This window comes from Fusarium phalaenopsidis (assembly GCF_050370095.1).
Source record: "Fusarium phalaenopsidis strain FUZ10S chromosome Unknown contig_32288, whole genome shotgun sequence".
In the NCBI taxonomy this organism is placed as follows: domain Eukaryota; kingdom Fungi; phylum Ascomycota; class Sordariomycetes; order Hypocreales; family Nectriaceae; genus Fusarium; species Fusarium phalaenopsidis.
This window is the reverse complement of record NW_028145412.1, coordinates 632,380-657,296: the sequence shown is the minus strand read 5'-3', so window position 1 is coordinate 657,296 and position 24,917 is coordinate 632,380. Positions and strand designations below refer to the sequence as shown.

At 50.4% G+C, this 24,917-nt stretch overlaps 11 protein-coding genes across 11 annotated transcripts; 4 read left to right on the top strand and 7 right to left on the bottom strand.

The window, feature by feature from the left end:
• Nucleotides 1-874: 874 nt before the first annotated feature.
• LRP88_03769 (FAD-dependent oxidoreductase) lies at nucleotides 875-2,018 on the bottom strand (the record flags this gene model as incomplete). Its single annotated transcript, XM_083240379.1, has 3 exons — nucleotides 875-1,150; nucleotides 1,199-1,925; nucleotides 1,987-2,018. 3 exons carry the CDS (start codon nucleotides 2,016-2,018, stop codon nucleotides 875-877), a joined length of 1,035 nt encoding a protein of 344 aa, XP_083103669.1.
• Nucleotides 2,019-2,648: 630 nt separating this feature from the next.
• LRP88_03768 (FAD-dependent oxidoreductase) lies at nucleotides 2,649-3,789 on the top strand (the record flags this gene model as incomplete). The annotated part of the gene is made up of 3 exons (XM_083240378.1): nucleotides 2,649-2,677; nucleotides 2,737-3,460; nucleotides 3,514-3,789. 3 exons carry the CDS (start codon nucleotides 2,649-2,651, stop codon nucleotides 3,787-3,789), a joined length of 1,029 nt encoding a protein of 342 aa, XP_083103668.1.
• An 801-nt stretch (nucleotides 3,790-4,590) lies between these two features.
• Nucleotides 4,591-6,029, bottom strand: LRP88_03767 (uncharacterized protein; the record flags this gene model as incomplete). The annotated part of the gene is made up of 5 exons (XM_083240377.1): nucleotides 4,591-4,940; nucleotides 5,006-5,136; nucleotides 5,216-5,675; nucleotides 5,754-5,790; nucleotides 6,006-6,029. 5 exons carry the CDS (start codon nucleotides 6,027-6,029, stop codon nucleotides 4,591-4,593), a joined length of 1,002 nt encoding a protein of 333 aa, XP_083103667.1.
• A 1,915-nt stretch (nucleotides 6,030-7,944) lies between these two features.
• On the bottom strand, nucleotides 7,945-9,665 carry LRP88_03766 (uncharacterized protein; the record flags this gene model as incomplete). The annotated part of the gene is made up of 2 exons (XM_083240376.1): nucleotides 7,945-9,130; nucleotides 9,190-9,665. 2 exons carry the CDS (start codon nucleotides 9,663-9,665, stop codon nucleotides 7,945-7,947), a joined length of 1,662 nt encoding a protein of 553 aa, XP_083103666.1.
• Nucleotides 9,666-11,103: 1,438 nt separating this feature from the next.
• LRP88_03765 (cytochrome P450) lies at nucleotides 11,104-12,785 on the bottom strand (the record flags this gene model as incomplete). The annotated part of the gene is made up of 3 exons (XM_083240375.1): nucleotides 11,104-11,246; nucleotides 11,311-12,398; nucleotides 12,454-12,785. The coding sequence occupies 3 exons, from the start codon at nucleotides 12,783-12,785 to the stop codon at nucleotides 11,104-11,106; spliced, it is 1,563 nt and encodes a 520-aa protein (XP_083103665.1).
• Nucleotides 12,786-13,308: 523 nt separating this feature from the next.
• On the top strand, nucleotides 13,309-14,491 carry LRP88_03764 (uncharacterized protein; the record flags this gene model as incomplete). The annotated part of the gene is made up of 4 exons (XM_083240374.1): nucleotides 13,309-13,566; nucleotides 13,624-13,777; nucleotides 13,835-14,170; nucleotides 14,238-14,491. The coding sequence occupies 4 exons, from the start codon at nucleotides 13,309-13,311 to the stop codon at nucleotides 14,489-14,491; spliced, it is 1,002 nt and encodes a 333-aa protein (XP_083103664.1).
• A 435-nt stretch (nucleotides 14,492-14,926) lies between these two features.
• Nucleotides 14,927-15,304, bottom strand: LRP88_03763 (uncharacterized protein; the record flags this gene model as incomplete). The annotated part of the gene is made up of 1 exon (XM_083240373.1): nucleotides 14,927-15,304. The coding sequence occupies one exon, from the start codon at nucleotides 15,302-15,304 to the stop codon at nucleotides 14,927-14,929; it is 378 nt and encodes a 125-aa protein (XP_083103663.1).
• A 2,495-nt stretch (nucleotides 15,305-17,799) lies between these two features.
• On the bottom strand, nucleotides 17,800-18,561 carry LRP88_03762 (cupin domain-containing protein; the record flags this gene model as incomplete). The annotated part of the gene is made up of 4 exons (XM_083240372.1): nucleotides 17,800-17,967; nucleotides 18,017-18,216; nucleotides 18,274-18,334; nucleotides 18,388-18,561. The coding sequence occupies 4 exons, from the start codon at nucleotides 18,559-18,561 to the stop codon at nucleotides 17,800-17,802; spliced, it is 603 nt and encodes a 200-aa protein (XP_083103662.1).
• Nucleotides 18,562-19,074: 513 nt separating this feature from the next.
• LRP88_03761 (Zn(II)2Cys6 transcription factor) lies at nucleotides 19,075-20,514 on the top strand (the record flags this gene model as incomplete). The annotated part of the gene is made up of 1 exon (XM_083240371.1): nucleotides 19,075-20,514. One exon carries the CDS (start codon nucleotides 19,075-19,077, stop codon nucleotides 20,512-20,514), a length of 1,440 nt encoding a protein of 479 aa, XP_083103661.1.
• Nucleotides 20,515-21,132: 618 nt separating this feature from the next.
• LRP88_03760 (flavin-containing monooxygenase) lies at nucleotides 21,133-23,249 on the top strand (the record flags this gene model as incomplete). The annotated part of the gene is made up of 7 exons (XM_083240370.1): nucleotides 21,133-21,317; nucleotides 21,368-21,387; nucleotides 21,441-21,658; nucleotides 21,712-22,009; nucleotides 22,065-22,449; nucleotides 22,497-22,745; nucleotides 22,913-23,249. 7 exons carry the CDS (start codon nucleotides 21,133-21,135, stop codon nucleotides 23,247-23,249), a joined length of 1,692 nt encoding a protein of 563 aa, XP_083103660.1.
• Nucleotides 23,250-23,435: 186 nt separating this feature from the next.
• Nucleotides 23,436-24,861, bottom strand: LRP88_03759 (uncharacterized protein; the record flags this gene model as incomplete). Its single annotated transcript, XM_083240369.1, has 3 exons — nucleotides 23,436-23,483; nucleotides 23,538-24,457; nucleotides 24,747-24,861. The coding sequence occupies 3 exons, from the start codon at nucleotides 24,859-24,861 to the stop codon at nucleotides 23,436-23,438; spliced, it is 1,083 nt and encodes a 360-aa protein (XP_083103659.1).
• Between the last annotated feature and the right edge of the window lie 56 nt (nucleotides 24,862-24,917).

Below are 24,917 nucleotides of genomic sequence, written 5' to 3'. Positions count from 1 at the left end.
ATAATAACAGTTCTCAAAAATTCAGGAAGACCCCTGATACCCGCATCCTTGATGGTGATGAAAAATGGTGATGCGGCAATACTGGCTCCGTTAGGCGGTTGCCGTCAGATGGCACAAGCAGCCCGATAAAAAGATGACAGAGATGAGGTAAATCGCTAAAAACACGAATCGCAATGATGAAGACGCGTGTGGACAACGGGATTCTTGTCGATGACGGAGCGATTGCCCAAAGTCATGTGGAAAGGAAGAAGGGAGACGATAGTAAAAGAGAGAAAATAAGTTTCATGAATGTCAAATGAGGTCCTCATGGCAAGTACAAACTCCGTCATGACTTATATATCAAAGGCATCATAAATGGATGCCAAGTGTTTCCCAATTCAGCCTGCACGCGAGGATCTGTGCTTCAAAATTCCGGGGTAAAGCAGCCTTGGCCGCCCATTGGGGTGTTTCTTATCGTGCTATCTTAGACCAGCTGCTGAAAAGCTCCATAGCAAGTCATGTACATATACCTAGGTAATCTACGCGTGTTCTTAACCCCATTGATCCCCGGGCCCAAATTATGAGTTAACCTGGGTATCTGGGGATGCCCTACCCTGCTCCCCATTCTCGATGAGGAAAGAAAACAGGAGACTCATCTGCGAAGGCAGTTATCACCTGTGTTCCCTCCACTGATGGGCCTCCATGCAAGCAGGGAAGAGGCCAGCGCTGTCACCGAGGCAACGAATGCGCACCAAAAGGACAGCAGCAAGATTTCGTCGGTATTAGATGTCAAATCTGCCCGACAACACGTGAAATAACTGGCTACCCATATTCAGTTTATTGAAGTAATGGTGGAATCGAATTAATATCAAACAGATCTCAGTTGCCAAGTACCTTACAGCTTGGAGCCGCTGGGAACTTCCAGGATCGTCTCGTTGACGAGGTTGACAACCGATCTTGCGAGACCGAAGCTATACACATAACCACCAGCATTTTGACCATAGGCGTGGATTACATTTTGTCTTCCAACCCTTTCCCTCTCACACCTTACACCAGCAATCTCGTTATCCATGGTCGGGTAAATGCCAACGTGATCGTATAAAATTGGCCAATCTTGAGGGTCGGGGGATGGGAACAAGTCGGGATTGTTTTCGTGTGCTCTTCGACAGATCTGAATCTATTAGACTTGCTGGTTGTCAAACTTGGGTACTTATCTTACCGTCGCTCTGTGCTCTTCCGAGATGTTCACGTCTTGAGAGCCCTCAGTGAGCACCCCGCCGACGTAAACGGTGCCATCCATGCGCGAAAAAGCAGTCGAGTAGTAGCCGTTAAGGCCGCGGCGGATGAAAAGCCGGTCGTATGTCTCATTCTTGGCTACTACACACTGCAACCTCCACGACTTCATGTTCTGCTCTCGCACGTCGGACAGAGTTTGGGCGCCGAACCCGGAAGCGTTGATCAGGACGTCATGGCCAAGGCCCTTGAGATCTGAGAGCGACATGACCTTTGTTCGGAGGAATTTGACTCCTCTGGCTTGAAGTCTCTGGTACAGCCACAGGAGGAATTTCTGCGGCGTCAGAACCACAGTCCAGTACTTCATCCCGTAAATCGCGCCGGCGGGAAGTTCGTCTTTGGAGAGAAACCGGAAGCCAGGGAGTTTGTCGGCATACCAGACGTCGCTCTTGGATCCCCTATCCATGATTTCGGTCATTTCGATTTGACGAGCACTTGATTCGGGATACTTCTCGGCTAGTTTCCACAGACCTGCGAAACCCTCTAGCTGCATCTTCCGCTCAAGGGGCCGAGAGTCGTGTACGCCGACCCAAATCGCTCCGGCCCAAGGGCTAGCCCAGTCTTTGGTATCGTAGTCGCCCGGCATATGTTCGGCAACAATCGTGACATCGTACTCTTTAGGGAGGCTGGCTGCTATCACCATTCCGGTGACGCTGTCATCAAGCCAACTCTGTCAGAGAAATGTTGAGATTGGGAATTGAAGAGTAGACCTACCCGGCACCCAAGATTGTAACATTGGCCGTCATGATGAGTTGTTTGGGAAGATAGACAGCGAACAGTCAAAGGTGCAAGTCAACCACCGTTGAGGGAGAAGAATGAAGACGCGAAACAGCCCCGGGCCCCCTTATGTGGTGAAGAGGCAACTCTGAGTGTCAGGCATCAGGCCGGCCTCAACATCGGAAATGGCCATCCACCATACCCTTCATTTTCTCGCTTGTATTCATCATGAGTAGGCGCATCAGGTCCAGAGCCCCAGTTACCTCATTGGAAACCTTAGCGAAGTCTGCTTCTTCCCATCACGGTCCGTCTTGGGTCATGGTTCGCGCCGATTACGGACGCAGAGCCCTGAACCACCGTGAGAGACTCTGGTTTAAGAAGCCAATGGACTCAAAGAGACTGATCCACTCTGTCCACATGATCAAGATCCAAGCCGCGGGCCTTGCATTAGCTCGGGTGTCATCTCCAACTTCGCTTAATGGCCGAAATAGGAAAGTTTGCAAAGTTCTCCATTTTTGCGGGGAAATTGGGGTTGTCGCGTCGGCTTGGCTCCCGGTCGACGGTGCCGCTGTCATTATTAATAGGGAGAAAATGGGCAGAACACAGGATGTCAAAGCGAGTTTGAATGGTTGTAGCTTACATCCTCCAAAGTACGAACCATGGTCAAAATTACCATCCTAGGTGCTGGGTATGTCTTCAACCAAGCCATGACCTTGTGTGCGCAGCAGAACTAATAACACATCGCAGTGTCACCGGCATGACAATTGCCAGCCAGTTGCCAATCGATTACAAGATCACCATTGTTGGCAAGCACCTCCCCGGGGACCCAGAGGATTTCAACTTCGCCAGTAACTGGGCGGGCGCTTGTTGGGTTGGCGTGCCCGATTCGAGCCCTCGAGACCGGAAGCTACAACTGGACTCATACGCCGGGCTTTGGAAGGTCGCTTCCGAGCACCCTGACTCTGGCCTTCGGATCTCTCAAGTTACAGAGATCATGGAGACTGGCTCTCCCGATACCATCTGGTTCCATGACAAGATCCGCGGATTCCGATTCTTGAAGCCCGACGAGTTGCCTGCCCGCGCCACCTGGGGTATGACCTACAAATCCATCATTATTTCTCCGCCAGTTTTTCTGAAATGGTTGAGGGCACGGCTTGAGGCGAGGGGTGTTGAGTTCAAACGCATGTCGGTCGAAAACTTGGATGAGCTCAAGAGCTTGGGTCACGATATTCTCATCAATGCTTCTGGTGCAAGCTCAAAGAACTTGCCGGGCGTTGCCGATAAAACTCTTATTCCGTGCCGACTTCAATCAATTGTCATGCAAAAGGATTGGGATAAAGGATTCATCTACCGTGGCCGTGATGGATACTACTTCAACATCTTTGGTCGACCAGATGGTACCTGCTACGTCGGTGGCTTCAAGGATTTTGGCGTTGACGATCGAACGGTCTACGACGAACAGAGACAAACGGTAGGATACTGACTGCTAGTTGTTTTGAACGACGGCTGACCATTCTGTCTTAGATTTTAGCTCGCGGCCACCAGGTACTGCCCGATGTCATGAAATCAGATCGACCTGAAGACTACAAGATCCTATACGACATTGCCACATCATACATGTTAAGACGGCAGGAGCATGGAGGTGCGAGGGTCGAGAGAGAAGTGATCAATGGCCAAAAGGTTGTGCATGCATACGGCCAGGAGGCGGGAGGATTCACCTATAGCTTCGGTATGGCAAGGGCCGCAAGTGAACTCGTTGCGCAGTACGCGTACGAGCTTCCTGTTTCTAGCCACTTGTAGTTAAAAGCCTGACATTATTTTGTACATGAGAAGGATTTGAAAGAGATGTTTTATTGCCTTTCGGTAGTTTGGTGCAAGCTGCGGGTAGTACGCATATCCGATTAACTGTGTCTTTTGCTGTTGCGGTTGATGTGCTCTTTGGGAGACGTCGTTAATGACATGAAGAATAGATATATGCTACAGTTTCAAGAATTACTCGTCCAAAGGTAGTCAAGATGCTATCCACGGATCAGTTGCAGCATGCATGGTCAAACATCATCACAGTAAACTCGGGTCAGGCCAACATACGGATACCAGAATACTCAGAGACGAAACCCAAGCGCGCTGAAATCCCTTCCCATTTCTAAAGCTGAGTTCCTGCCGCTTTAAGCTGAGCTGCTGCTGAGCGAGGGCTGGGGTTTCAGGACCTAGAGCTGTGAGGTAGGCTGAGCGAGGGGCTGACTGTACCCCAGTTTTGGGACGAAGCCCCGTTTCGTGCCCCCATGTAAGAGAGTTCTTTGCCAATAGAACCTGACTTTATGTACAGTCTATGGTATCATTGACTTCACCACTCACCTCCATCTATGCGAGATACCTGCGGCACAAGCAGGGAAAAGTGAAGCGGAAAAAGGCGGTTTCATCAGCACGTATAAAGTCACCCAGTAGCTGGCGAATTGGTTCAAGATTAACCCTTCATAAAGCTAATGGAATGTGAGACAAGCTCGCCTAGCCCGTTCCATATGGCAAGGAATAAATAATTAAAGTCATATACCTAATATCCATTTGCAACAACGGTCCCCCTTCCCTCTCTTTCTTCTAAGACTATTCATAATATACTTTGGTCTCATTCTTGACTTGGATGCCGTATGCCCTATTTGTGTTGTTGTTGGGCTCCTCATCAGCGCAGGTTGTAATAGTAGTATTGTTATGGCCACCACGGTCCGGATAGGAATGGAAGTCCATGTCGCCAGATGACCCGTCCTCAAGGTCGGCCAGCTGTCGCTGTGAACTGTTATCGTTAATTTCCTTTGTCCGTACAATGTTGCTAAGTTTGATGCCCTTGCTGCTGGTCAAGCCGCTGATAGCGTTGGGACCAGTTGAGTTGGACTTGGAGCTGAGTATCGAGTTGGATATGAGCCTGCGGAAGACAGGCCTGATGATAGGGAGACAGGCTTTGTCGGGGGAAATTAGCATCAAAACCAATATGCTGCTTAGACAAGTGTCAGGAATTACTCACAAGAGATGATAGCCAGGTAAGCTTCTGTGCCTGCCCAGATAATAACTCCTTTAATATCCTTTGCCATCTCCGTCGTCTTGGGATTCAATGTGATTGCCTCCACAAGTACGATAATTGAAGCAGCACACACGCTACAAGACTCAGTCAGTCATCCACTCACCCAGCATCACAAGTAAGAAGCAACAGGGATATAGAGGGACCAAGACTTACAAGATACCGAACATAAACATAGCGACGACAGCAATCTTCTGACCCAGGCGAAGATTGAGGGCCTTGACCTGAAACACAGGCAGCGACAAGACAGCTATCTCAAGGAATAAATGGACAAGGGTTGTGCCAAACATAAATTTGGCGGGGTCGATGTTGCACACAGCGTCCTTGATGTTGTGATTCCAGTACGCCTGGACTGGAATGCAGTGGAAGATAGTCATGAAGGTTCGGATGGTGAGCCAGATCACAGTGCTTCCCTGGAGGATGTAGATTCCTAGTCGGATGTTGGAGACACTGAACAGGCGCCAATAGAAGCCGAGAATAGCCAGCTTGGAGAATCCCAGCGACATTGCGTATAGGAACTCGGCCATAAAAAGCCCGAACCGAGCATACTCCTCAACCCTGTCGGCTGGCTTAGGAACATCCTTCTTTAGATGACCTAAACCCATCACAGTAGCCCCTGCAGAGAAGTGGTCAGTATATTGATATCCGGCCGCCCGAGAGGGACTCTTGAGTCCCCAAGTGATGGTACACTTACAGTATATTGTGAAACCGAAGTAGAGAGCAGCGGCGAGCTTAGTATGACGATTAGCGGGCTAAACAAGAGCAAGAGAGAGAGGGAGGCGAGAAAAGTGTGGTCATGAATTTGTAGGACCAAGTAACTCACCCAAGAAGTCAAACAAAAATAATCGTCCCACCACAATGATACATTAGTGATCCTTCGAGATACAAGGCGACAGATTACGAGTGTTGTAGCGATAGAAAACGTAATGAGCGAAGAGCTCATTACGCCAGCGTCCGGTGTGTAACCCATGGCGGCAGGTATTATCGGCGATTGGTGTCGTATCGAAGATGGTCGAGAACGAGATGGACGGATAAGAGGCTGTTGTGAGAGCGAAGCCGACAAATAAGGATTGGAAGCAGCTGGTCCCTGAAGCAAATTGAAATGCAGCAACAGAGCAAGATTCAATGCGGGGTAATATATCTGTTGATGGTATTTGAGAAGCAGATAAGACCCTGCCTCAAATGGGAGAGAAGGAAAGATACAGGGTCTTTAATTCCCTAAAGAGGTGGAGGAGAAAATGAGAAAAGGGGTACGACTCGTGAAAAAAGGCTTAGGCCTCTACTAATTGAGGCCCGTGATAGCAGCATAGACCAAATACAGAAGATTGTGGTATTCAAAATGCAGATCGCACAGTCCGCGTCTGGAGAACCCTGAGTGATCGTGCCGATCACTGGGAATACCCTGGATGATCGACATTATCGCAGGCTGGATGACATCCCCAAATCCTTGTTAGTTGGATAACAGGCTACTGGCGTCGCACCATGCATGGTGCCAAGGCGTTCGGGTTGAGGTTTTCACTTCCGGTCGGCATGATAGCCGGCAGGATAAGGCAGCAGACGGCTTCATCTGAATTGAGGTTTCGCTGCCGATGAATGGGTCGTTAGGGAGGAACCTAGATTTACAGTCTTGCGAAACCTTCAAGCTATGATGCCCAACTAGACGCAGGCTTTACCATGGCATATATGAGCCTGGGTATAGAAGGACAGAGCTTAACAGTGGCCCTGAAACGAGGCGAGTAAAAGGTTCTTATGCCAGAAATATGGCGAAAAGGCTGATCACTGCAGCAGCTCCGGCTTAATATAACGCCCTAGTAATGTTAGCGCGGTTCGGCAGATGTTCCTGACGAAGAATAAAGTTTAATTGAAGTGGGGGATTGCTTGGCTACGCAGAGCCATGAATCATGTTCCAGGCTACAGCTCATGTAACTAACTGCTTTTGAGAGTCTGTCCGAGGGGGGTCCAACGGTAGTTCAATTGGTTAGCTAGCAGCTATGCCGTAGCCAGTAGCTATGCCGGAGCTAGTAGCTATGCCGTAGCGATAGCCGGGCCCGTAGCCGTATGGGCTTTGGCTGCTGAATTGGGCAGCCAGTTGAGGGCCTTGTGGCTATCGAAGCTCGTGACATGGCCAGCTAAGCTCGTACGGAAGGTCTCGACGAGTTGGCTGCTGAGTTTGTAGGTCTTTGCGTCGGGTCTCGAAGGTCTCGTATGGAAAGGCTTGTCGCGGCTCGTGACGAGAGGGCTCTTTGGGCTCTTCGGGCTCTGACGGAAGGGCTCTAGGGGATACAGAGGCTTGAATTTAGGCCTCTTGCAGACGAAGAATCTTCTGAGGCTCCTGCTGTTAATGCCATAGCTCCTCTAGCTGGACCTGAAGATTCTCCTTTTCAAGCTACATTTCCTTGCCAATATAGGGTCTTTAAAGATGCTTAAAATGACGATTCCGCGAGGGAAAGAGGGTCTCGCAAATGCCACACATCCGAGTTTGGCAGTCTCTTTTGTGGGCTTGGGCTTCTTGAAGCTCCTCGTGGAGGTTCGTCGGGGCCGTAGCCGGTTATGCCGTAGCTGGCTTCCGGGTTACTAAAGATAAAGTCATCGGTTTAGAAGGAAGAAAGGAAGGAAGGTTAGGCTTAGGTTAATTTAATTAGGCAGCCTTGCTCTAGAAGGTTGCGGTTAGAACGAGGCAAGTTGTGCTAGATCAAGGTTTACCTTGATTCCATCAATTGTTATAATATTTAGACAGAATAAAACCTGAGAAGTCATGATAGCTTATGGGATAGCACACTCTATCTACTTACTGAAAGATGTCCACAGTTCGGACTCCTGGGCCTCAGCTGGTAGGATAGGCTGGCCACATTCTTCTCATTTGACAATCAAGCAAGCCTGTCCAACTACTGTGACTCAACCTCCCTAGTCCTAATCTGTCCCATCTTCTCGCGCAACTCTGCAAAAAGCGACTTTGGAAGGTCAGGGAGACTCGCCTCATAGGCGTCGATCCCAGGGCGTAGCCATACCAGATCCACCTCGTTCGCCTTGATAACCTTTGACCGAAAACAGGCCTTCCACCCAAGGTACGTGATAGGTGCAAGAATGATCATGGTGTACTTGGTCAAGAACGAATCTGCCGCAAAGTTTCCAGGAAGAAAGACCGTGTAACCCTGACAAAAGGCAATGATAACGAGCGCCACCAATGCAATCCAGGCGGAATATGGCTGGAACCAGCCACAGTAAGGAAGAGTCTTGCGGTCAATGCCCTGTGCCTTGCAAGCGCTGTGAAAGCGGATGTACGTGATAGAAATGATGATAAAGTTGATGAGTCCACCGCTGCTCAGCAAATTGATGAGCCAATCGAGAACCTTGGAGCCCGAGTTTGAGACTTGAAGGAAGGAGAGCAGTGAAAAGAGAAGAGTGACGCCAAGGCAATAATAGGGAACACCGCGGCTGTCGCAGCGGGTGAGGAACTTTGGCGCTTGACCCTCCAGTGCCATGCTATAGAGGTTTCGGGTCGCACAGAATACGTAGGTATTTCCGGCAGAGAAGATGCTAGTAAGTAGCAGGGCGTTGATGATATGAGGCAGAACGTCGATATTCAGGTTGGTCATAGCGATGACATAGGGGGAAGCCGATGCGGTCCCGGCGCCTGAAGCGGTTCCTTCAACAAAGGCAGTCAATTGTGGATCATTGGAAGGGATAATAAGGCCGACACAGAGGGCTCCGCCGATGAAAAAGGCGGCGAACCGCCAGTAAACCGTTTTGAAAGCGTTCTTGATGTAGACCCGGGGTCGTTCGGCCTCGGCGGCGATCATAGAAATATACTCGGGGCCAACAATCACCAGCATGCCCAGCCAGATGGCAGCTAGGAATCCTTCGAAGCGGCCAAGGTCGCCAGTCGTGATCCATTCGGCAAAGGGGCCAGGCTTGCTCCAATATCGGAACCCGTACGCATCGTGCTGGGGATTTCCTCCGACCATGGTAACGAAGGTGAAGCAGTATAGAATCGCAATGAGGAGGACCTTTCCGCTAGAGAGCCAAAATTCTGCCTCTCCATAGTAGCGGACTGCAGTCACGTTGATGATACTGCTCGAGTGTCAGTATCTTTCGCCGGTCTTTTCGGTGAAGGCATCAACAACACATACGCATAAGCGGCAATGCAAGCTGCACAAACCGCTGCAACCGGAATATCATCCCTCCAATACCCCAGCACAACATTGACGGCAGTAATCTCGAACGGGATGGATATGGCCTGGTAGCAGAAAAAGTTGAAACCAGCCGAGAAGCCGAGGGCGTCGTCCACCCACTTGCCGGCCATGCGGACGAAACCACCGCTAACGGGCATGAGGGTACACATCTCGGCCATAGAGTTGTTTACAAGGCCTATGATGCAAGAGTAGAAGGTAAAGGCGAGAAGGAGGCCGACTGGACCGGCTTTGAACAAAGCTCCGCCGATGCTGACGAAGAGGCCAGTGCCGATGGAACCACCGATGGCAAACAGTTGGATCTGGCGGTTTCCGACACGGCGGTGCAAACCACCGTTGTCGTCTTGCACCTGACCGGACTGGACATCTTCATTGTCGACGGTGGTGACCTTTTTCTCGGGATCCGAGGTACTCATGATGGCATGTCTGGGTGGTGGAATCAAGAAGCGTAAAAGGTGGTGGGAGAGGGCGATGAGTTACATGAAGAGCTATTGACTAAGTAAGATCATATATATCTTGATTTGCAAGCTCGCCAAGATATCATTGAGAGATACCGCCAGTGGTGGCACATAGCCTTCTGTTGTAAAGTAGCACTAAATCATGCTTATCCATATCCGCGTATTCGAGATCCTCGCCTCTCGTCTCAAAAAGGAAAAAACGGTCTCCTAAATCACGGGTCCCCTTGCTGTGATGGCCCCACCTTTGAAAATCGTGCACTGGTTAGGCATCATGAGAGCTCTGTTAGCCTGGATGGTGGCAACCAGCCCTTAAAGCATAATTTGTGGACTAGCATGCGGCCGAGACTTGTTCCAGCCTCGAGAAATAGGCAGATTACCCCAGGATTTGTCGAATCGACTCATGCACGACGAAGTAAAGATGCTGGGGAAGCCCTGTCCCCCCGGGATGTGACGCACCATGACCAGAGGCTGAGCTAGTGGAGCATCTTGGCTTGACAACTTGTAGGACTGCCTACCGTCAATAGAAAATACTGTCCTGCCCCTAAGGGGACCATGAAATCTCAAACCTGTGACCTGCTGGACTCTGACACTGCACCAGGGCTGTATACACGCCTGGTACTGACCGTCTATGTTCTTTATCAGCAACCACGCTTAATCCCCTTGTTACCTGAACCGTGCTCTTATCTTGAGTGAGTGGCGAGCATGCGATACGTAAACATTGGGTCGGTCTCCGCCCCGCCGTCTCGCCTCGATTAGCTGAATGCCACGAAATTCCCTAATCGGGACAATAGCCGGAAACACCCCGTGAGCTACCAGGTCGGTCACGTTAACTACGGAAGGTAGGCACGATTCCGGGTAGTAGATAGACTCTATGCCCAAATCACCCCTCGTAGACTTGATCCAACCTCGGTACATCCCATTCCACTCTTTGCACCCCATATTTCGTCGGAGATACGCACCATGCTCAGTCGTTCGGGATAGTCAGGTCGTTGTAACGCAAGCAATAATCCCAGAACTTTATGCGCGAATAGATCTAGGGTGTGACCATTACCCATCGCCTATCGCATAGCACGATTAATTGATATAAGTAACGTGAGACATGGTCTTAGACCTCGGGTCTTCGGTGTTGGGAAAAGATCCCTGATAATTCGGACTGGGAGATGCCCATTTCTTTAATCTGCAGCAGCAAGACACCAAAATCTGAGGGATGAAACATGAGTGTGTATCTAGTATAAAGTAGACGAAAAAAAAGTTTTACATATCTATCTAAGATGACACTATTCCCGGAGCTGCACCATATCAGAGGGCCGTTTGTCGATCCTGTTTCCCTTCCGATACGAACCAGCACATGCGTACATATAAACCCCAACAGCTTTGCAGTTTTATGCCCCTCCTTTTACTCCTTAACACGAGTGAACTTGATCTCCAGGCGGTGGCCGGCGGGACCCGCAAGGTACGCGTCTTCAAGCTCCATGCTTCCATGGTCATGCAGCGAGGTCGTATAGTTGGTGTATACACTCCCAACAACATTTTTCATCGCTTTGAATCGATGTTAGTATCCGGGAAGGGTTTGTGGGGGCCGGGACTCTGATGCTTCACTCACAAAAATATGCGAAATTGCTTCCGATGCACATTCTGCCGCCACTCCCAAACGCCCAAAACCAACGACGCATTTGGCTCAGCTGCTCAGGAGACGAGTCAATCCACCTCTCAGGTTTCCACTCATCGGGCTCTGGAAAGATCTCGGGTGTACGGTGAAGCGAGTACGCGTAGCATTGGACTGTAGTGCCGGCCGGGATGCCATCGTAGCCTCCCAGAGAGCAAGGCTTTGGCACACGACGGGGCTGGCCGCCTGGAACAGACGGGTACAGACGCAGAGATTCCAGAATCACGGCTTCAAGAAGCGGCAACTTGTCCATGATTTTGGGTTCAGGTAGCACAAGCTCCTTGCCATCGGGAGGAGGGAAATACAGCGGAGGGTCAAGAGTGAGAAGCTCTTGTCGAAGTTTCGCTTGTAGTTGCGGCCGCTGAGACAACTCATAGAAACAGTATGTCAAAGTGTTTCCACTAGTCTCATGTGCTGCCGAGTTGTGCGCAAACATGTCGCTGGCAATGTCCAGTCGCTGTGGGTATTGGCGAGATTCGGCATGGGCGTTGCTCATGGCTTTAAGGGCGAGGGACATGACAACGGGCTTGTCCTCATCGTTCAGCTTGTCTTCTCCTTGAGCCAAGAGCTCTTGCGCCTTGTCGCACTTTTCAAGATTCCATTGTTCAATGTCGTGAAAGCCACTGTCAACCTTTTTGGGGATGATTCCAAGCAACTTGAGCCAACTGTTGAGTCGCGGGAACTCGTACTGCCAGAAGGTGTATGGAGCTGCAGCGAAGAATCCGTCCAGGTATAACCGTCTCTCCTTTTCGTCCTCGATCAAATTACTGCTCAGCTTACTTCCAAACTGCCAAGTGACAAATGAGTCCATCGAGTACGAGTAGAAGAGCTCGAGCACTTCAAGAGCCTCGTTTCGCTTTGCCGCGGTGTCGATTTTGGGCAGCAGCCTGCCGAACAGGATCTTCTTCATCGAAGCTTGGCTTGTGGCATCGGCAAGGATGAAGGACTTGGAAAAAGTACCGGAAATGATTCGTTTGCGGGCCGAGTGCGTGGCATTGTCCTCAAAGGTAAAGATGTTGTGAGTACTGATCACGATCATGGTCAGCGCAGGGACTCAGGCGCAGTCAAGAGGGACCATACCCGTAGTTAGCGAAGCCTCGCCAGTAGAACTCAGTCTTGGGGAATCCTCCTAGGTAAATCTGCTTCAAGCCTCCCTCGAAGCAATTGAGACTGACCAGGCCTGGTGAAAGTCGCAGGGCCTTGCCCTTGGCCATATGGTTCTTGTAAACGAGCCCGTTTTCCCGGTGGGTGAGCTTCGCCCACCAGAGCCAGAAGGGCGCAACATGGCAACTCCAATGCGGTGCTGGTATCTTGGCAAGTGGTGACAGAAACGCGGGTTTGATGATTCTTTCGTAGACAATTACCAGCAAGACCAAGGCTGCGGCCACGGCCGGTATGTTGAGTGAAGCCATTGGTGATGCCAGGCTCGAGTCGTTGAAGCAGCCAAACTCTTTCCAACGTTATTTGAGATGAAGCCAAGGCCAAGTGCCGGGATACAGAGGAGGCTGAGAGAGTAATAATCGAGGAGGTCATCTGTTCAGCAACCCCCAAGCTCTTTAACTCCCAAGAGTAGATGAGCTGCAGTCTTCGCCTAAGAGCCCAAAGAGGCAAGTGGGGTGTGCGGAGCAAAGATTGACGCTGGCTTCGCAGCAAGAATTCCTTCTTGCTCGGACAGATTACCTACATCCATCTCATTATTTCAAGTAAGTCGATTCGAGTCTGGAAGGGCAAATCGGCTTCTTTTTCCTTGTCGGGAAATTCTAGAAGTAGGCGACTTAGTCCCGGTTTCACTGACAGAAGAAAGCATCCTCCCACCCGCCCCATCCAGACATAAAACACGCCTCACCAGCTCCCTCCAGGGCACAAGCATTGCACTCATCGCCAACGCTCCTAAAACGGAAAAGAACGACAGACGCCATTTCGGGCAGAACGGCTATGGCTACTAGCACTCGCAAAATCATCGCCGTCGTGGGCGGGACGGGTAACCTGGGAAGCTCGGTGGCGAGATCGCTTCACGACAACCCCGACTTCCATGTCAGAGTCTTGTCTCGTGATCCCACGGCTGCAAAGGCACAGGTTCTGGCCAAGGATGGCATTGAAGTCGTCAAGTGCGACAATTGGAAGGCAGATGACTTGCAGCAAGCCTTTACTGGCTGCTGGGGGGTCTTCATCAACATCGATTCAGATGCTCCGGTACAGTCCCCAAGCAGCCCATGCCAGTGTTAAACGAGACTGCTAACATGAGAATAGAACTTCAAGAACAGGATCGGTCCCCCTGAGTTTGAAATGGGCAAAATCATCATAGATGCGGCGGCCAAGACTGGTGTCAAGCATGCAGTGCACGCGTCACTCCCAGCGGCGTCTAAGCTGACAAACGGCAAAGTTCCAGTTCTCGCCTTTGATGGTAAGTGGACGTTTGAAATGCATTGACATGTCCAGCTAACAAAATGGTTCTCAATAGATAAAGCAGCCATATCACAGTACCTTCTTGAACCAGGCAGGTTTGAGACCGCCTCGATACTCAGCGCAGGCTGGTTTTTGGAGAATGCCTTTGACCCCAAGTACACGGCCGCATTTGGAGGCTTTGCTACGATACCAGATGCCGAAGGATTTCTGACATATCGCGTGCCTGCAATGGGCAACGACCCTGAGTCTGTTCCGTGGCTGGCAGTAGCCGACGACTACGGCGACTTTGTCCATGGCGTATTTCTAGAACCCGAGAGATGGAACCGTCAATACATACACGGAGTGTCGGAGTCTGCGTCTTTTGCCGAGCTGACAGCCAAGTTTCAGAAGCGTAAGTATCTGTCATTACCTACACACAACATTGACGGCCGTGAATTGCTAATGGTGTACTTCTACAGTTACTGGCAAGCCAGCTCGACATGTGGAGATTCCTAAAGGGGGGTTGACTGCGACAACGGCTTCCAAGACGACTGAAGTGAATGGACTCTTTGACCTGATGCAAGAAATCAAGGGAAACTTCTTCAATGGCATCCCGACAAAGCATGAGGATGCTCGCGTTCTCAAGGAGAACGCTTCCAAAGCTCGTCGATCCGATGGGGTGAAGGCTCAACCCATGACCGTAGAGGAGTTCTTTACAAAGTATGCGAAATGAAGGCATATTATGACCGTCTTATAAATAAAACTACCAGTTGAATAGACAGTTACTCGGTTCATGACTGGGGCGCCTTGGTGCTACGATGCTGAACAGATAGCAAACGTGTCTTGGCTGAGGAGCTCTACACGGTACTCTCATCTTCACGGCGGCTTGTTCGAGCAGGTTCAGTACGGCCAACCCAAATATTTTTTTCTGATGGCGAGACTGTCAACCACAATCATTATTGTCTTCCATGACGAGTCCGCGAAAGACCGTCCGCCAGAATAGGAAAAGATACCGTTATCAATACATGACGACATCAAAACCCAATACTGTAAAACACCGGAATGGTCAACTCATGATAAGGCGCGTTGATTCATCTTCCACTGGCTCCTATATACGGTAGAGCGCTCGTCCTGCCCAGACCATCCTCCCGCCACAATGAGTGCGCCCTCAGATAAGCGTCACCGGGTTGCTATCAATAAAGACAGCCACATTTGCGAAATCCGGTCCAAACTCAAAGTCAACCGTAGTTCCCTTCTTCAGATATACAAATTGCCCTTTGGTCAAGGTAAATGTCTCTCCTCCGTGGATTGCCAGCTTGATCCACCCCTCGGTTACGTAGAAGAACTCGTCGCACGGGTAGGTGAGTGTTGCTGTCCCTGTCTCTTTGGCAGCTCCCGCGACAATCTTGCCGTCTGCCGAACGATACAGAACTGACTTGGAACCGGCATATTCAGGGAAGGGCTCCCAGGGGAATGAGTTCCATGTGCCGTAGGGGACATCCGCTGGAGAGTCGGAGCCTTGGCTGTTGGGTACAGAGGGAGGCATGGCAATGGATGGCGATGTTTGCTGAGATTTAATGCGAGTTTTGCGGCAAAAAGAAGAGTTGTTTTGGGTTCAATGGGTGGACTGACGTTGTTGTCGAGGGTTCAAATGAGGACAGCTTCGCTCAAGTCTAGATAAAGGCAGGGGAGCAGCATGAGGGCATAGACAGCGACCTCGGGAGCGGTCTTTCATGATTTCGCCAATAAGCTGAATTCGGCAAAGTGTCTGCTGCAGCTGGGGACTGCCATTTTCCCCCCAATTCAAGATTGCCGCCGATGTGGAGGGTTAGGAGCTCCCTCCCGTTAGTGAGGCTTTGGTTTCGCGTATCCTCCGCATTCGGCAACCGGCGCTAATGCAACTCGACTCAGTCTCTAGATCCGCCTGGGCCCAATCACGATGCCTTGTCACATCGGCTGGTAGACTATGTCACCTTGTTGAATCTAAACTGTCATGACTCACTCCATCCTTTCTGTGGTCCCGTGATATCGTTAAACAGAGCGCGTCTCACAGGAGCAAGAGTCGGAAATTGGGTTGAAAGAGCCAGGGTCAGAATACCCCAAATTTGTCAACAATGAACGACCCACAAATTGAGTCTGATCTCAACCAATAGGATTCAATCGGAGGAATTGATTCGTTTTTCTGTTTCACTGCAGTAAGACCCCGAGGTCAGCCAATCGGTTTCAAGCAGTGGAGTTGATCTTATCAGATCCACATTTTGCTCACGCAGCTGTACAGTGCCTCGTCAGCTCGTGGGGGTCTCACACAGTGCAAGCGCCACCCTGAAGTTCCAGCAGCAAGGCCCGATTTCAGTTAAATAAGCCGAAATAGTCATGCCACATGCCACAATGATATAATTCTTCTTCTGTTTGTCTTGTATGGGGTATTAGCTAAGTAGAGACGGGTTAGGTCTTGTTTTTCTAAGCAGCCTCAAAGCCAGGGAACCCGGTTTCTAACTCGTGTTGCGCCCACTCCAAATGTTAACTTAGAAGCCAGGCAATTTGAATGGCGTTTTATTGCTCCTTGTACAGCTCATCACGTGAAGGTCACGTGTCGGACATCTGACAGTTCTAAGAATAGCCTACCTTTAACTTTCTCTTCCTTTTCTATCACACGGAGGTCAGCCTCATCACGACATCAATTGAGTTGCCAATTACGGCGCTAAGTGCGGCGCAATAAAGGCCCTTATTGATGCCATGACAATATGCCTTATTTGCTCTGAAATAGTTATTTCTTGTCGTGTAGCTTAGGCCTAGTTTGCACCGCGATTGGCGCTGTAATTGATGCCGGAAGTGGCGCCGTAGCTGGTGCTGCAACTGGCACGCGTGGATGAGGCTATCACCAGATGGTCTTTTGGCTGTGTGAGCTTGAGAGTGTGGAGGTTAGGTTGCTTCTAACTGCCTTCGAAGAGCTTATCTAATCTCACGTGACCATACACGTGGTAGGAACTGTGCGAGCATGACTCCGAGACCTCCCAAGTAGAACTTGGTGTTTGACTTTTGACCGTCTACTTTGGATCCGAAAATCTGACTCGCTACTCTTTTGAATAGAGAACCCTCGACGAGCTGATCACAAAGGTTGCTCCACTCCTGTTCGGCCTTAACCTCTAGATCGCTTCTGGCGCCCGGGTAGGTGATCTAGTACCACGTCTCGCCGACGTCGCTGGCGATATCAGTGCATTGGACTTTAATACCCAGGCGAGAGAGTTGGTAGATTGAATAAATGCTGGCCACGCCCACACCTACCATAAGCGCATCGACTTGAAGGATCTCAGACATTGAACCCATGGTTTCGGCGGTAAGTTTGGAGGATGTATCGACCGGTTTACTCAGGGGCTGATGCTTTCTCTGGTTCGGCCAAGGCGAACGGAAGGGATAGAATGGAAACCGACCGATCATGATGTTGCTAAGTTTGACTGAGACTGGTGAAGAGAAACGCCGTTGTGGAATTATCTGACCCGACGAGGTTGTAGGCCTGGCACCTTGCGTGCTGTACAAATGGAGAAACACGCATGTCATACACTACGTTTATTCAATTCTGGCTGTCTTGCGAGCCGCGGGTGGGGGGTCTTGCACGTACTTGCTGGCCCATCAATTCTTGTCCATGCAATACCGAGCTCTGCCTTGTCAAAGCGGATGCGTGGTCCCGACCGGTCTGCCCCTCGTTTCGGCGCTGAATCGGGTAACTGAGGGGGGACACCAAAGCACGAATCAGATCTTGAGGCACACATAAACGGCAGGCCATATTGGATACCAAGAATATTTGGAGAAGAAACATCATCACGCGACAGATTCGACTTGATTCTGCTTGGTCGGGGCCTGCAAGCCACTGGTGATCTCGATCCAGCACAGCTCATCTTTGTGAGTACATTATTTGGTTAGGAATGCTATCCACCGTCTCTTTCATTCGTGCCATACCTTACTTGGCTTGAAGGATTTGATGAACCTATTAGTTCCAGGCTGCCCGACTACCCCAGATTGTATGCATCCTGACGCAAGCAACTAAACTACCGCGTTCTTAACCGAACCAACCTTCCATGCCCGTGTCAAATGTCCTTCGCCCCCAGTTACTGGGTCTTGGGGCATGGGGACGTTTTTGATCAGCTGCCACATGTCTTCATTATCCTCCAGAGGCTTATCTCCGTTCTCGGATATCCACTTTGGCGAACCCTTTCTCGCTGTCAGCTCCAGCTACGGGCATGAATGATAAAACACAAACCTCGGGAAAGAAGGACAAGTATCTGTAGCGACCCTCGTCGGAGATGTTGGAATGACCCGTCCCGGCGGGGTGAACAATAACATCGCCTTCTCTGAGCGTCAAGAGGAGCCCCAATTGACTCGACGCCCCTGACTCAGGTGTCGCCGCCTCATCGAGCTTTCCAACCCCCATGAGAACTTCAGACGACCCAGATAGGACAGCTATGAGAAAACGTCAAGTCGCGGCCAACACACACCCCCGCTTGGGTAGTTACATACCGTAGCACTCATGTACGTTGGGGTGGAAGTGACGCCTGTAAATGGCTGGCCACACAATGCCCTGAAGGGAGGATTAGAAACAGTCTGCCACACAAACAGTCAATCTACACTTACAGCTCTGAGCCAGCCGTTCTTCTCAATCCATTCCTGCACGGATTTCTCTGTCCGCGGGCTGGGAAGCACGTTCCTGTAAATCAATACCGGCATCTCGTTGTTAGGACAGTACTTGGTAGCTGGTAAGACGTACTGCTCCGGCGGAGCAATGGCGGACATCTCTGTAGAGGCCATGACGGACTGTGCTGGCCTGCTATCCATTCTCAATCACGGCTTGCGACAATCATGATGCTCTACAGGTGCCTCAATCCTTGAAATACCCCCGACCAGCTTCTATGTGAGGCCATATTGCCATTCTCCGGATATCGTCTCTTTGAGAAAGCTGCCTGAAAGGGTTCCTTCGCAGCTAGTCTCCTTTATGATTTATCTGCCGTGCTATGACGTGCAGCAACAGCTTCAAATGCGGGGTATTGATAAATCGCAAGGTTGGTCATACATAAGAATCACCTGGATAGACTGATAAGCAGCCGTCGCGTAGAAGCCTGAATAGGCAAGTGTCTGATTCTTTGAGTCGTGCAGATGCGGGGTCGTGGATAGCGCTGATTGACCCCGGCCGGCATCGGGGCAGCATGGAGGGGCTCATCCATGACAGCTTACAGGCATCGATGACCAAGCCATATTGCGACATTGCTCTGTTTCTACGCCCTCAGACCATCTTTTCCCAGAATTAGAAGTCATCGAACGACAATGGCTAGGTTCCGGGTCCGCTTCGCCCCTGACAAATTCACTCCCAAACAACTTCCCCAGGAGGTACTCAAGCCGAGGAAACAGGCACCACCGCGACGGTTCTACAGATGCCGGTACCCATGCCGCGAGTGTAGACAAAGTCGTTCGAGATGCGACGAGACGTACCCAGTCTGCCTCCGTTGCTCGCGCAAAGGCATCGTGTGTCACGCTGCTGCGAGGGAACAGCAGTGGCAGATCCATCTCCCTGCTCTTACTCTGACTTCCGGCCACCATGTCTCATCCCTCTTGCACAGCCAAAGCGACAATCAGTTGTTGCAGTACTGGCTGGAAAAGACGAGCCGAATATTGGTGGCCTGCGATGATGAGAACCCGTTTGCTTATCCCATCGTCGAGCATCTATCCACCAGCCAGTCCATGTTGCACATCATCAAGAGCATCAGCTCGGCGCACCAGCACTTTTTCCATCCAGGCCAGGTCCACGATAGTCTTGAGCAAAGGATAAAGGCCATCGGGGCTCTCCGAGGAGAGCTGAGCATGGGCTCTCAACAGCTTCACACGCTTTTCCTCTCCATCTACCTACTTGGCATATCGTCATCCTTCCTCGACCATAAGTTACAAGACTTTGGCCATGAACACTTAGAGGCAGCAAGAACAGTCATCACTCTCATACTAGCCGAGGAAGCGTCTCGAAAGCATCCATTGACGCGTCTGGTCGTCGGTACCTTTGTCTACTGGGACATGTCTTGCGCGTTCTTGAGCCAGACCTCCAGCAATCCTATACACAATTTTGAGGGCACTCTATACACCTTCATCGTCGAGGAGATGGCTGGGTTCTTACACCCCACTACCGGGCCCTGCACTGGACTGTTCTACATTCTCTGCACTTTGGGGAGATACATTCGGCATGTCATATCGGGTGGTATTCGAGATCCTGACCTGGAGATCATCCTCGAGGTGAAGCTCTTAGCCTGGGAATTTCCCGACCCTGAGCCTTCCACTATGTGGGTTCAAACAGCTGAAGCTTTTCGTAAACACGGCTTGATCATGCTTTGCCGCTTCTGCAATCCACAATGCTTGGCCCTATGGGAAGCCTGGACCAATACCGAAGAACAATGCGTAGATCGAAATATCGATCAATTGACCCAACAATACGCAGTTGACATCATGGCTTCCCTTTCTGCCATACCTCTCACCTCGACATACCTGGCTCTTCAACCCATACCCCTGTTGACGGCCGGAGCAGAGTTGACGGTAGAGGACAGTCATCTCCGAAGCGAGAGCAAATCTAGGCTACTAGCCCTGTATAGCTGCAGTAGGATCCCGGCAAATCTAGTAGCAGCGAATTTGTTGGATAGACTTTGGCAACTCAGGATGGAGGGGGGTAGTGTAACTTGGCCCGAACTTCTGATTCAGGACAATATAAAACTGCGCATTGGTTGAGTTTTAGCGAAGAGTTTGTCATGATAAATACAGATGGGCCAGTCGATCAACCTCGGTTCTGTTGGCTCTATCTGACGTGGGGTTCGGTTCCAGTGATTGCCAGTCCTGAGCATGGTAGCAGTGTCTTCACCTAACCATACGGTACCAGCCCATCAGCTCGTAAACATTACTGCACTGAACCGTAATAAATGCGTAGAATCGCCTCCAATGAGCCGGGAAGGGAAAGGGAGTCTTGGCCTAAGATGGCGCGTGCATGTGACTCCCATTTTTACGCTGAACGGTTGTCGAGTAGTAAGATAAGGCAGCGAGACTTGCCTTTCTTGGTCAATCGGAGAAGAACCCCACATATAATGGCCTAGAATGTTCCTTCTGCCAGCTCTTGATGTGATTCGGCGCGTTCTCCGTTCCGTCTTGCCGCCGCAAGTTGCCGTATGGCACCGCGAAGTGTTCCATTTTGGTAACGGCCCAAGATGGGATGGTTATCACAGGGGAGGACTTAAACAAGACTAATATGACCTACTGAGACCCTCAAAGCTTTATAAAAGCTGGACTTGAGGATGTAGACTATCTTGCATTCAACTCGGTCAATACAAGCTCATCTTCATCACGACGGCAACCATGTCCCATCACAACCCCCTACAGGATCAGGCCATTGATCAGACACGACCAATCAAAGTCATATGTATTGGTGCTGGCTTTTCAGGAATCTTGACAGCAATCAGGTTCCCGCAACGAATTCCTAACCTCGAGTTAACCATTTACGAAAAGAACGACGATATCGGGGGGACCTGGTATGAGAACACGTGCGTATCCCGCTGCATTGTCATCTGTTTGACCAACTAACTCTTTGAAGATATGCCGGTGTTGGTTGCGGTAAGAAATCGTGCGCTGGATTACCGTAGTACTCTGTTGACCTCATGATCTAGATGTTCCATCCCATGTCTATCAGTACTCATTTGCCGGCAACCCCAACTGGTCAAAGTTCTATGCCGGTGGTGCAGAGATTCAGCAGTATCTGAAAGATGTTGCCTGGCGTTACGATGTTGAGAAGTATGTTCGTCTGCAGCACCACTTCGAGAAGGCCGATTGGGATGAAACGACACAGAAGTGGACTGTCACGGTCAAGGATCTCAGGAACAACACCGTCAGTGTGCCATCCCACTATCGAAGTGACCAAGTTCTCTGACAAATTCCCAGACTGTGACAGATACCGCCGATATCCTTATTAAAGGAACTGGTATCCTCAACAAGTGGAAGTGGCCTGAGATCAAGGGCTTGCAATCCTTCAAAGGGTCCCTCATGCACACAGCAGGTTGGGACCCTAAGTTTGACTGGACCAACAAGAGAGTCGCATTGATTGGTGCTGGGTCGAGCGGAATCCAAGTGCTACCTCACATCCAGTCCAAGGCGAAGCACATATTCCACTACATGCGAGGCAAGACCTGGATCAGCCCTGTTGGGTACGCGGCGGAAGTCGGCGGAGGCGTCAACAGAGGTATGCATATGACGTTTCCTTGAGAGAATGTATTTTCTTATCTGACGCAAAACAGATTACACCGCTGCGGAACGGATGGACTTTGCCAACAACCCACAGACATATATGGATTATCGTCACATGGTCGAGGGTGTCATGAACAAGGGCCAACTGTCTACATTTCTCGGCTCTGACGTCCAAAAACAGTTTTGGGAAGAATCAGACGCCTTTATGCGACGAAAGCTGGAGAAGAAGCCCGAGATCTACAAGTCTCTCATCCCCAATTTCCCTCCAGGCTGCCGCAGATTGACACCAGGCCCCGGATATCTGGAGGCTTTGGTTGAAGACAACGTCACTTTCATAGGGGCTGGTATTGAGAAGGTGACTGAGAATGGTCTTTTCGATACCAAAGGCGGATTCCACGAGGTCGACGCTATCATCTGCGCGACTGGTTTCGATTAGTAAGTTTGTGTGCGTCACATATCTTGCAGTAACTAACCGTGGGCAGTTCCTGGAGCACCGAAGACACGCCCATTACAGGTCGTGGCGGAATCACCCTTGAAAACATGTGGAATCCATGCCCCGAAGCATACATGGGAGTGACGGTACCCAACATCCCCAACCTCTTCATGTATCTTGGGCCAGCTGGTGCACCCGGCTCTGGAAGCTTCATCACCATGCTTGAGTTTGTGGTTGAATACATCATCAAGTGTATCAAGAAGCTGCAGAGAGAGTATATATCGTCACTTGAGCCTACGTGAGTCCAAGCATCGACCCTTTAAGCTCGTTGCTAATCCCAGTAGTATGGAAGCCCATGTCGACTTTTGCAAGCAAGCCGACAAGTACTTTGAGAAAACCATTTTCACCTACCCGGCAAGTCTATCCATTTGAGTTCAAACGTCAAGATTGAGTCCTGCTAACAAGGCCTTTTGAACAGTGCAAGTCTTGGTTCAAGCGAAACAGCGAAACCGGGCGAATTGTCGGCATCTGGCCGGGATCGTCTGTCCATGCGCAACATGCGATGGAGAACCCACGCTTTGAGGACTTCCGTTATGTCCGTATGCCAGAGGTGGAGCAGAACAGGTTCAACTGGTTTGGAAATGGTCTCACTGTTGCACAGGAGAAGAGTGAGAAGACGACTCAGTATCTTGATGATGTTGACATACCCCCCGTTATCAACCACGGCCCAAGACCTGAGGTCAACGGCGTGTCGGCTGACAAGTCTTCAAGTCTGGGTAATGAATTCCCTGGGCTGGTCTGATGTAGAATTTGCCTTAGTTTAAAATTCATTCTTCTTCACTAAGATGGTATTACTGAGATCGCTGCCTACATGTATTGGTAACTGTGCCCTTTGCCGTTGTAGCTAAGGGCCCCCTTTTGTTTCAAAGCTAAGCATATCAAAATACTACTTTAAGTTCCAATAAGTACAAACTCAAGCCATCATCAACTACTGGTTCTTCAAAGTCTGTGCCGCTTGGGAAAGAAAGTCTCCGACCTAAACCAGGATATTAGCGTAACATGCCTTGGCTATTGTTCACGAGCAGCATACCTTGTGGAAACAGGTAAGGTTGGACTTGGCATCCTTGACTGACTGTCCTATGGTGTAGTCATAAGGCTGTCCATTGAGCTTATCCCTCGCTGGGATCTTGAGGGAATTGATAGTGTTTTGCTCGTTGTCCGGGAGCGTGGCCATGTAGGCCAAGAACTCATCTGTTGCCGACCGACTCGGCGCAGCGTTCTCAGTCTGATCAGCCAAGAGTATGCTCCCAAGCGCTTCGACTCGACGGATCGTTTCCGCCCGGACTCCTTGCTTCAGTTGGCTCTGGGCCAGTTGTATGGGCTTGAGTCGGACTCCGAGCGGATGCGAGAGAATGTTACGGATGTCGGCTTCAGTAAACATGTCCTTACTCAAAGGGTTCCTCATGACCCCATCGTTGGCCGTTAGCGCCTGCGCCAGTTCTTCCATGTCCCAAGCGTAATTGTCCTCGGATACGAAGAAATTCTCGGCGGGAATTTCTTCAACCTTGTCCCCAAGCATGGTTTCCGAGTTGACGTACTTCTTCTTCAGGTGCTTCCGCTCCACCAAGGCGAGGGCATCGGTGGTGTATCTTTGCATGCTTTCGGGTAGGGCCGCGTCCAATAGAGTTCTGCGCTTTACCAGTCTGTCTCGAATAGATTCAAGGCTGACTGGTGTCTCCTGTGAGGAGGCCCATGCAATCACGGCCTCAAAGTCTTGGACTAAAAGCTCCTGGGCCTTGTCGCGATTCGCTGCAATATTTCTCGCTGATTCTCTCACAGAAACAGGTTGCAGAGAATGGATGGCTTTGCTGATCTCACCACGGCTTATATGCCCAAGATTGGTCATAGCCTCTTGACATTCCTCGATGTCCTGTAGCCCAGAAAGTTGCATGATGCCAGAGAGTTCGTGCTTGAGATGTTCCGCCTCAAGCATCAGCTGCTTATATTCGCCTAGAAGATCCGTGTTTCTGCTAGTGCTGGCTGGTGTCGAGGTTTTCCGAGGCTGTGCCTGTTTACGTCGTTGAGCCCGAGTACTACTGCTACTACTGGATGCGGCTCTGATTGTATCTCGCCTCTCTTGAAGGCAGAGGCGAGCCACGGCATTGCCAGGATCTAGTTGAAGGAGCTGGCTAGCTGTTTCACGCGCAAGATCTGCGTTGACCCACGACTTAATGTGGATGTACCAAGGTGGGCAGAGACGAGTTATTCTCGTTCCCCTCCGATATGCAGTTCATCATACCTCTTTCATTCTTGGACTCCCATGCTTCGATAATTCTTTCGAGAATATAGACGCTCCCAGGCTGTTGATCCAGCATGTCATACAGGAGATCAATGATGCTTGACTCGGTGGACATTTCGACGACTGTGGTGGCAACTGATAAGACCAAGGAAAGAGGAACACCTGGAAGTG